This window comes from Trichechus manatus, unplaced genomic scaffold (assembly GCF_000243295.1).
Source record: "Trichechus manatus latirostris isolate Lorelei unplaced genomic scaffold, TriManLat1.0 scaffold00015, whole genome shotgun sequence".
NCBI lineage: Eukaryota > Metazoa > Chordata > Mammalia > Sirenia > Trichechidae > Trichechus > Trichechus manatus.
The window spans coordinates 4,268,672-4,279,356 of NW_004443951.1; the positions used below are offsets into that span (position 1 = coordinate 4,268,672).

Genomic DNA, 10,685 nt, shown 5'->3' on the forward strand with positions numbered 1-10,685 from the left:
CCCCCCCCCCCGGTTTAAGTTTATTGGAATTTAAATGGCAAGTATAGACTATTTGGAGCCAGAAGACAATGTGTTAGTATTACCACTCCACTAATTTGCTTTACTTCTCTAAGCTTCAGTTTTCTCATTTGTATAATAGAATGATTAAAAATACTTTGTAAATTGCCAGTGCTTTCTAGATGTTACTGTACTCATATAGCTTTACACATACTCCTTGACCTTTACTAGTCAAAGGATTCCCTTTCCTTCTTGGAAAATCCAGTTCCCAAATTAAAGGGATGGAAGCAAGTAAATAATCATAATTTTGCCTTTGTGTTTATTTTTAAAGTATAGTTTATATCTTTCAGGTTGATACGGGCAATACTGGAAGAGTGTTGGCTTCTGATGCTGCTGCTTTCCTGAAAAAATCAGGACTTCCAGACTTGATACTTGGAAAGGTAGCATTTATTCACCATAACTAGATTATAGTGAATATTTACTACTGTAAATGAACTGGATGCGAAATCAGAAAGATACCATAAAGAAAATTAGAAGTTAAAACTGAGTCATAGATGTAGTTACAGTAATGGGATGGAGGGAATTTGTGATGCAGGGATTTATCCTCTTGAAAAATAAGACGTTTTCAGATTTTTAGAAACAAAGTACTTTTTAGTAGGATGAAATAAGAAAGTAAGAGTTCATTTGAGTATTGTGGGGAGAAACAATGCTGACTAGTAACCTTGTCACCCACTCAGAAAGAGTTGGCTCTATCCCTACTTCCTCTAACTGTCTCTAACTGTTTAATGTGTGGTGAGTACAGTGGGGGATGGGAAGCTTTGGAAAGAGCACGTAGAGGTGGAAAGCCCCTCTCTTGGCTTGATCCTTATACATGACACTGATAATATGTTCAAAATTCTGAGAAATAATCCTATTAATACTTTAATTATTCACAAGTAAATATTAACCATCTCAACTTGCCTGTAGGAAAATACATCATCTTAATAAGGATCTAAAATCAGGGTGGTATTTTCTAGTCGAAAGGCCTTTCGACTTGGATTAGAACCTGAGCTATTGAAAAAGGCACTGGAATGGAAGTTAGATCCTGGATGTCATTTCTTTCCCTGATGCTTTAAATGTTCTTGAACGAGTCACTTAACCTCACTGGGCCTCAGTACTAAATAAACTTTAAGACGATTTTTGTTTAAAATACAGACTGATGCTTTTTTTTTCTTCCAAATTTCAGATTTGGGATTTAGCTGACACAGATGGCAAAGGTATCCTGAACAAACAAGTAAGATTCAGAGATTCATATGAAAAAACTTTTGAGTGATTCAAAATAGAAAATAGCCAGCAGCTTTTTGTATTTTTAAGCTAAGAATGGTGTTTTTGTTTATTTGTGCAAGCTCTAGAGATTTGCAAGGGCAGGTGTTATAACCAAATGAAAATATTTTCAATCACTAGACATTAAAAGTAATTCCCAAAGGTTACTGTTAGTTTGGTGACATTGTTTTCCTAGGGTTTATTTTTCTCAGACTGAGTTTAAGAGAGGCTCTGCTCTTTGTATCTCCTTATTAAAATTCTTGTATGTACAGGCTTCTAAGTAAAAGTCAGTTTAATTAGTAAGTGTTATTATGGTATTACCCAGTACATTTGAAAGGAAGCTCTTGGCCAATCAGACCTGAGTATTGTGGTCTAGGTCCTACTCTGACATATAACCCAAAAATTGGTTATATAGGCCAGAAGTAAATCCTAGACCAGAAATACATGAAAGTGGTTGTGGCCACAGGATTTCAGCATCATCAGTGTGATTTGAAGTTCTGCTTGTTGGGGATGGATTTCAGAGTTCTATGGAATTGAACTCAAAGCTTACTGTATGCTAATACATTTACTGAACACCACTCTTCAAGTCTAGTTTCTCCCTAGGGGGATAGCTGAAGCAAGATCAATCCCAAAAACAGGGTGGGAAAAATCAGATGAGATGGTCAGAATACCCATTCTATTAAATAAAATTTTAGGGCTAGATTATAGTCCCTATTGGCACCTTGGGTAAAAGGCCAGTTTGGTACGTTGGAGACATAGGAAGACTAAATTCATGTGTGCACCTAGGATGCTGTGCATTCTTTCATCAAATATTTGTTGAGTGCCTATTATAAGCCAGGCTTTGGGAATACAGAGGTGAACCTGACAGATGTTGTCCCTACCCTCATGAGCTTACAGTATAATAATTTCTTCTCTGATATTCTTACACTTTGAATGTTGAGTTTGTCTTTGTTTCATCAAGGTGGCTAGATTTATGGGTCTAGGTTAAACTTCAGTGTTTGGACAGGAGTCATAGATTTGGGAATTACGTATGAAAGAAAGAAAAGAAAACAATGCTTATTGAGTTTCTATGTGCCAAAACAGCGTTAGGCACTTTCCACCTATAGTTCTTATTTTGTTGCTCATTATACGTTGCAAGGTAAGTTATTAGCCCACCTTTTATGGAAGAGTTTTATGTAACTTGCCCATGGCCTCACGACTCTAAATAGCAGAACTGGAATTTAATGCAGGACTTTCACTTTAGAGCCTGTCCATACTGGGGAGTGGATCTGATTCCCTAAGAGTAATTGAATCTCATAGAGTGAGAAAAGAAAAGGAGGGTCAATGTTGGAATACTTAGAATACCAACATTTAAAGGTTGGAGGAGGCTTTGAATTCAACAGAGGAGACTGGAAAGGTCAGCAGAAAACCAGGATGGCTTTTTGAAGCTGTGCTGATGGAGGAGAGTTTCAGGGTGGATCGTAGTGTCAAGCAGGATGAGGTTTTTTTTTTTTTTTTTTGTCTTTTTTTTAAAAGGAGGTCATTTTATTTGGTAGATAGAAGGTTATTTGTAATGTAGGCAGTTTTTCTAGCTGATGTGGGAAGTGAATACGAAGAGAGGAGAGATCTTGAAATAGCATTTTTTTCAAGAAATTTGTGAGTGAAGGCGAGGAATTACATAAAGCAGACAGCAGGCGAGGTGATAAGAATAGGTTAAGAACTGGGTAAGAAGAGTGTAGGTGAGAACGGGATTTGAGAAAAGTAGTCAAGAGTTGATTACATCAGCAGCTGTTTTAAGGTATTGACAAGTTGCAAGTAATAGTAACTGGAGAAAAGGCTTTTTTGTCATTTCTATTCCCAGACCTGACTTTAATAACTCAAAACAGCAGAAAACATTTGCTTCAGTGTCTTTGCATTTATGTATGTATGTACGTACGAATGTATGTTTTGGACTGAGACTTCAGATGCCAAAAATCCAAAACCTTTTGGAGAGATTTATAAATATTTTGAAGTCAAGTAGTTATATAGGTGTTTTAGATACTACACAGTTATTTTCTGTAGCTATTCTTGAATAGCAGTGATTGAGTCCCTTGAATGACTAACCCAGTTTCAAAATGTATAATCTCACAATCCAGAGATGACTTTTGATGTTTAGCCTTCTAGGCTTTTTTCAAAAATTTTTTCTCACTTATATGATGAAAGAGTTTTTCTTTACAATGTTAAATATTCTTGGAAACGTGATTATTAATTCTGTATAATTTCTACTCTGTATGTATCACAGTTTATTTAAGTATTTTCCCATTATATTGTTATCAGTTTGTTGCTATTATAATGTTAGGAACATTTTTGTGTGTAGATCTTTTCTGAATTTTAAAGCAAGGAAATGATGTACTATTATACTTCTTGCTACATAAGAAACCTGTAATAATTGTGAAATGCTTTATATTTTCAGATTGTAAGTATATGTATATGCGTGTATATACTTAGAGTATGTGTGCGTGTGTGTATGTACATATACTTACATACATATGTACATATTTCCTTAACATTCTTGACATTCATACTTTTCTTTCTTAGGAATTCTTTGTTGCTTTGCGTCTGGTGGCATGTGCCCAGAATGGATTGGATGTTTCACTCAGTAGCTTGAACCTGGCTGTTCCTCCACCAAGATTTGTAAGAAACACATTTAAATTAATTTGTTTTTAATTTTTTTTGAAATCATACTATATGGTTTGAGACTTAAAATTTATTATCTATAAAAAAAATTCTCCCTCCAGCCCCTGTTGCCCAACCTGGTTTCTTTCTCAGTGGCTACTGCTGTTATTAGTTTCTTGTGTATCCTTCCAAAGATTATATATATATTTTATATATATGTATGTATATTCATCTGTTTCTTCAACCAAATAAACATGATGACTTGGCATGCTGTTAATAGGTATCATGTACTTGTACTTAGAAGTCCTAAGAGCTAATCATATTGGGTTGTTTTCCCACTGTGATTTCTTCAAGTACTCTTGGGAAAAAGCCATTAGTTAATAGGGCCATGAATATTGTTGTTACATTCAGATATCGGTTTTGTTTTTTTTTTTTATATCTTTTTTTGTTTTTATTCTTATATTTCTTTTCTGTACATTCAGATATCTTTATCTCAGTTGTAATAGGATTTCATCGATAATACGTGTTTTAGTTAGTGCTGTACACTTACGTATGCATTTCAACTCAGCAAAACACTATTTGTTTCATTTGTATTTAGATGAAGGTCTTTCCTGTTGCCGTCAAGTCGATTCTGACTCATGGCAACCCCATATGTTACAGAGTGGAACTGCTCCGTAGGGTTTTCTTGGCTGTAATCTTTATGGAGGCAGATTACCAGGCCTTTCTTTTGCCACGCTGCTGGGTGGGTTTCAGTTGCCAGCCTTTAAGTTAGTGGAGCTCAAACAGTTTACACCACCCAGGGAGCTCTAAATGTAGGTCTGATTAAAATAGAGTGTCCTGTGTGCACTGAGATACAACAGTTTTTATGAATATATTTAAATTCAGTGTCTGCTTTTTCTTCATTGCTTATTGACGTGAGGAGCAACCTTTCATTTGCTTTGTTTTCCTTTTTAGCATGATACCGGTAGTCCTTTACTAATCAGTGGAACCTCAGCAGCTGAACTCCCATGGGCTGTAAGAGTAAGTAAACTTTGTAGCTATTCTTTTCTTACCCCTGCTTTGCTTCCTGCTCACATATATCCTCTTACTTACTTCTAAAATATATTGCAATCTATGTTAGACTTTAATAGATATGTTCAAGTACTGGGAATTTTTAGAGCTATCTTTCAGCTTTGTCAATCATTTAGTGACAATTAGTCTAGTCTCATTTTTGCTATACTGTAAAATAAAAATGATGATGTCATAATCTTATATTAGTGAAGATATTTCATGAATAGGTAGTTTACCCCACTGGTATTATTTCTTGTTTGAAAATTCTTGTTGATATTCTCTTTAAGCTTAACCGTTAAATATATTTTATGATCTCTTTCTGAAGTGGGCATTTTATATTATTTGAAGGCATTACATTGATTATGGATATTTATTGTATCAGATTTTAAAAATTATAGTTTAAAAACAGTATTAGAATATAGCCAATTAAATTACAGTATATATTCTTTTTGTCAACAAACCATTTTGTATGTCTCTGCTGGTGGACTAATTTAAAACGTATTGGTAGGGATTTGGTTTTGACTGGGTAAATCATGAATGATACTTTTTGATTTTATATAGGCAACTTTTCAGGATTTGGGAGATACCTTGTTGTTGACAAGAAAAAGAAATCTTGCTTTAGGAAAGATAGGGGAATCTTGATGTTTGTTTCCATGGCAGTAATTTTATTTTTAAATTTATTTATTTGAATTTGAAACATGTACCTAACACCATGTTTAGAAAATCATAGAGGATCACTAACTAGCTGTGTCTTATAAAAGTTACTTCCTTGCTGAGGATTTAAGTGAGAGAGTTGGACTAATTGTTCTTCAAAGCCCTTCTAGCTCTGAAATATTTTCGTTTTAAACTAACACTAGAGAAGCAAAGATAGTGTCCCAGCTAAAAAAGGAACAGGACACTGAATTCTTGAGTAGAGTTACTTTGAAATTATTATAATAGAGTTTGATGAAAGATATAAATGATAAATATTGAAATAAGTAAAAAATATGTTGTCTGTTCTTTGAGGGCTTGATTTTTACAGGTGTATTTAAATCCTTTTCACCATTATTTAACTTGTGATCTTTTTTTATATTATAGTCTGAAGATAAGGCCAAATACGATGCAATTTTTGATAGTTTAAGCCCAGTGAATGGATTTCTGTCTGGTGGTAAAGTGAAACCAGTGTTGCTCAACTCTAAGTTACCTGTGGATATCCTTGGAAGAGTAAGCTATTATTAACTTCTAAATGTAATTTTTATGCATTCTAATTTTGGATCTACCGGGAACATTATACCTCCTTGTTAAAAAATACATAGATTTTATTTTGAAATTGTATAATTACAGAATTCTCTTGTGTTCTGACTTAATATATAAAATTATTTCCAATTTACTTCTGTATATTGTTATTACCTCTAAAATGTGAATATTTAAAATTAGCTATATATATATATATTCCCCTAAATTAGGTCCTCTTTTCACTGTACTGTACATTTAGGCCTCTGACCTCTCAATTTCTTGTCTTTTTTAATTTCTGGAGACCATCAGTATTTTACATATGATACTCCCATGGCTATATCATGAGCTTTGTCATAGGGATAGTATCTTCTCTGAAATCGTAAATTCTGCTCAGTAACTAGAACTTTCTGTTTTTCTAGATCTCTTTCCTAGATACTTGTAAGACTTTAATTCTCTGACTTCATCAGTACCTTTAAATCTCAAATTCTTTTACTTTTCTGCTTTCTATTGAATTTACTCTCTTTCTCATCCAAATTGGTTTTTTGGTCTACAGTTTTCATGTCCATATCCTTAGCTCCCTTTACCATGTTATTCTTCCATCTCTCCCACCTGGTGAAATTCTAAATTTGCATAAAGCTAATTATCTGTGGTCTCTCTGGTTGCACATAGACTGCTGAGAAAGTCTAAGAAGATTGATATCATAAAATTATTGGTCCCCAACCTCAGCTGGGCTCTCCCTATTGCCAGCCACTATTGTGGTGTTCCCGTAGTGATAATCTCTTCACCCCTCCATATATGTCAAACCTTAACTACTTTCTTTAAAAGCTCCAGCTCTTTCTTAACTCCCCTGCATGGTGAAACTACATGGGGTCAAATCTTACCTGCACCAGTTTTTAGCTGTATGACCTTGGGAAAATCATTAGAAAACCATGTCTCAGTTTTCTAACCTTTAAAATGGGCATAATAATTCCTAGTTTATAGGGTTGTAAGGATTAAATGTGATAATATATGTAAAGTACTTTCAGGAAGTAGCATATGATCAAGAACCAGTGGTACTGAAGGAAGAAGTGCAGACTGCACTGAAGGCATTAGCAAAAAATAAGGCTCCAGGAATTGACAGAATATGAATTGAGATGTTTCAACAAATGGATACAGCGCTGGAAGCGCTTACTTGTCTGTGCCAAGAAATTTGGAAGACAGCTACCTGGCCAGTCGACTGGAAGAGGTTCATATTTGTGCCCATTCTAAAGAACGGTGGTCCAACAGAATGTGGAAATTATGGAACAATATCATTAATATCATGCACAAGTAAAATTTTACTTAAGATCAGCCAAAAGCAGTTGCAGCAGTACATCAACAGGGAACTCTCAGAAATTCAAGCCAGATTCAGAAGAGGACGTAGAATGAGCAATATCATTGTTGATGTCAGATAGATCCTGGCTGAAAGCAGAGAATACCGTAAAGATGTTTACCTGTGTTTTATTGACTATGCAAAGGTTTTCGACTGTGTGGATCATAACAAATTATGGATAACATTGTGAAGAATGGAAATTCCAGAAAACTTAATTGTGCTTATGAGGAACCTGTACATAGACCAAGAGGCAGTCGTTCGAACACAACAAGAGGATACTGCATGGTTTAAAATCAGGAAAGTTGTGTGTCAGGGTTCTGACGTTTCACCATACTTATTCAGTCTGTATGCTGAGCGGATAATCCAAGAAGCTGGAATATATGAAGAAGAATAGGGCATCAGGATTGGAGGAAGACTCATTAACAACCTGCACTATGCAGATGACATAGCCTTGCTTGCTGAAAGTGAAGAGGCGCTTATTGATGAAGATCAAAGACTACAGCCTTCAGTATGGATTACACCTTACACAAAGAAAACAAAAATCCTCACAACTGGATCAGTAAGCAACATTACGAGAAAAGGAGAAAAGATTGAAGTTGTCGAGGATTTCAGTTTACTTGGATCCACGATCAGTGCCCATGGAAGCAGCAGTCAAGAAATCAACCAATGCACTGCATTGGGTAAATCTGCTGCAAAAGACCTCTTTAAAGTATTGAAAAGCAAAGATGTCACTTTAAGGACTAAGATGCACCTGACCCAAGCCATGGTGTTTTTAATTGCCTTGTGTGCATGCGAAATCTGGACAACGAGTGAAAAAGACTGAAGGAGAATTGATGCTTTTAAATTATGGCGTTGGCAGAAAATACTGAATATACCATGGACTGTCAGAAAAACGAACAAATCTGTCCTGGAAGAAGTACAGCCAGAATGCTCCTTGGAAGCAAGTATGACAAGACTTCATCTCATATACTTTGGACATGTTATCAGAAGGGTCCAGTCCCTGGAGAAGGACGTCGTGCTTGGTAAAGTAGAGAATAGGCAAAAAAGAAGAAGACCCTCAACGAGATGGACTGACACAGTGGCTGCGACAGTGGGCTCAAGCATAACAGTGATTGTGAGGATGGCACAGGACTGGACGGTGTTTTGTTCTGTTGTGCATATGGTCGCTATGAGTCTGAACTGACTCAGTGGCACCTAACAACAACAGCATGTAAAATACATAGCACAGCACTTGGTACATACTTTGAATGCTAGCTGCGGTGATGATAATGACTACCACCACCACCAGCAATACTTCTATTGCTACTGAATTAGTGCTGTTGTATAGAGTAGGTGCTCAATAAATACTTAAAATCCATTTTCCAGTATTGCTACCCACTATTTCTAAAATATAAATATGATTCCGTCATTTTTTGAATAAAACTAACCCAGTAGTAACTTCCCATTGTGCTTAGAGTAAAGTTCAAACTCTTTTCAAGGGTTGTAATGACCAGGCACTTTCTTGTCTCCAACCTACCTCTCACCCAGTACACTCTCTCCTTGCATCAAGTAAAGTTTTGTTGAATGACTTCAATAGCTTCTTTTCAAGAACTTATCTAGTCTAAAGCCATGGAATCAACTCTGGATTTAGACCAAGTCTGCCAGGACCTTTTAGGTTTTATTTTTTCTTTGTAAGCCCTCGACATTAGCTGGTAAATGATTACTAACACAATATTTGTTTGCGTATTTCTTTTAGTTGATTATAGATTCTGTAGTATAGGAAAAACAATAATGGACTTAATTGGAAGTCTTCATAACACTGAACACTGATTCTATTACTTAGTAATAGTTGCATGATCCTGGATAAGTTATGTAGCGTCATAAGTAAAACAGAGTAGATAGTACCCCATAGAGTTGTTGCGTGAATTAACTGAGATGATGTTTGTGAAAGAGGATTGTAATTTTTAAGTATTAAGTAAATAATTGTTTTCTTACGTGAGAGGAACAAAATGGTATTTTCTTTAAGATTTTTAAAAGGAATTTCTATTTAAAAATAATTAAGACCTATTAGGTCTTTTTATAGTAATGTTAACATATAATAGTAATATAATAAAATGATCGATATAATTGAAATTTCTCAGAAAAATAGGTATTATAGTGTTTATGTGATATCGCCCCCTCGCCTGCATGTATGTATTTGGTGTTTACAAGTAACACATTAAATGAAAATACATTAATCTCTCTCAATTCTTGCTTTTTTTTTAAGGTTTGGGAGTTGAGTGATATTGACCATGATGGGATGCTTGACAGAGATGAGTTTGCAGTTGTAAGTAACCTAATGAATGCTTTTTTAATCTTAGACATCTTAATGGTTTTCTCAAGTGAAAATTTCTCCTTGTTAGTTTATCCTTAGAGGAAAACACGTTTGCATAAGATTTTTGGTACCAACTTTTTAGCCTCGAACTTGTAGGCAGTTGATAAATACTTTTTAAACAAATAGATAATAGAAAGATGTGTGTTTTCTCTGTCTTCATTTTATTTGACTTTAAGGTACGTAGGAATATAGACTTTGGGTAATGCTCTGTAAAGATGCTAAGTGGTATTGTGTTTTGTATTCCAGCTTGACCAGGAATCTCAGGAACTGCCTCGCTAGTGAATAATTTTCATTCAAATATAGCCCAACATTTTCACATTTATTTCATTAGAAGAAAACATGAATAACACTTTAGTTTTACTTTATGAAGGCAGAGAAAGTTTTGACATCCTATCTGAAGACATGTTATCCATATGAATTGGATAGCTAATTCCAAGGAATTTTGTATTTCTCTCTTCCTTAAAGGTTAGATAAAACTGTGCTGTGAATTCATCAGTGGCAAATTGCTAATCCTCCTTTTAATCTCTTATTTGGAAATGAGTCTATTCAAATATTCTTCCTTGTTTTCTTTAGCTAAGGAATCATCCATTTCCTTGACTTTCAAACTTGTCACATATTTGCATTTTTCTCTTTATCTCTTCTGGGTTTGTGGTTGTTGTTCTGTTCTTATTCCAAAATCTTGTATATGTATATATATTTTTTTTATTGTACTTCAGGTGAAGGCTTACAGAACAAATAGTTTCTCATGAAACAGTAGTACACAGATTGTTTTATGACATTGGT

General features: G+C 34.9%; 1 protein-coding gene across 2 annotated transcripts in view; it reads left to right on the top strand.

Moving 5' to 3' along the window:
• The window catches only part of EPS15 (epidermal growth factor receptor pathway substrate 15), a 147,153-nt gene that overhangs the window by 8,497 nt on the left and 127,971 nt on the right, over positions 1-10,685 (top strand). Inside the window, exons 2-7 of one of the 2 annotated variants that reach the window (XM_023727084.1) lie at positions 348-437; positions 1,223-1,270; positions 3,856-3,951; positions 4,888-4,953; positions 6,061-6,186; positions 9,795-9,854. In XM_023727084.1, coding sequence (XP_023582852.1) covers positions 9,828-9,854 — 27 coding nt within the window. In that variant the 5' untranslated portion in view covers positions 348-437; positions 1,223-1,270; positions 3,856-3,951; ... (1 more) ...; positions 6,061-6,186; positions 9,795-9,827. Of the gene's footprint in view, positions 1-347; positions 438-1,222; positions 1,271-3,855; positions 3,952-4,887; positions 4,954-6,060; positions 6,187-9,794; positions 9,855-10,685 lie in introns of those variants that run through there. The other variant, XM_023727085.1, reaches the window with a different exon arrangement.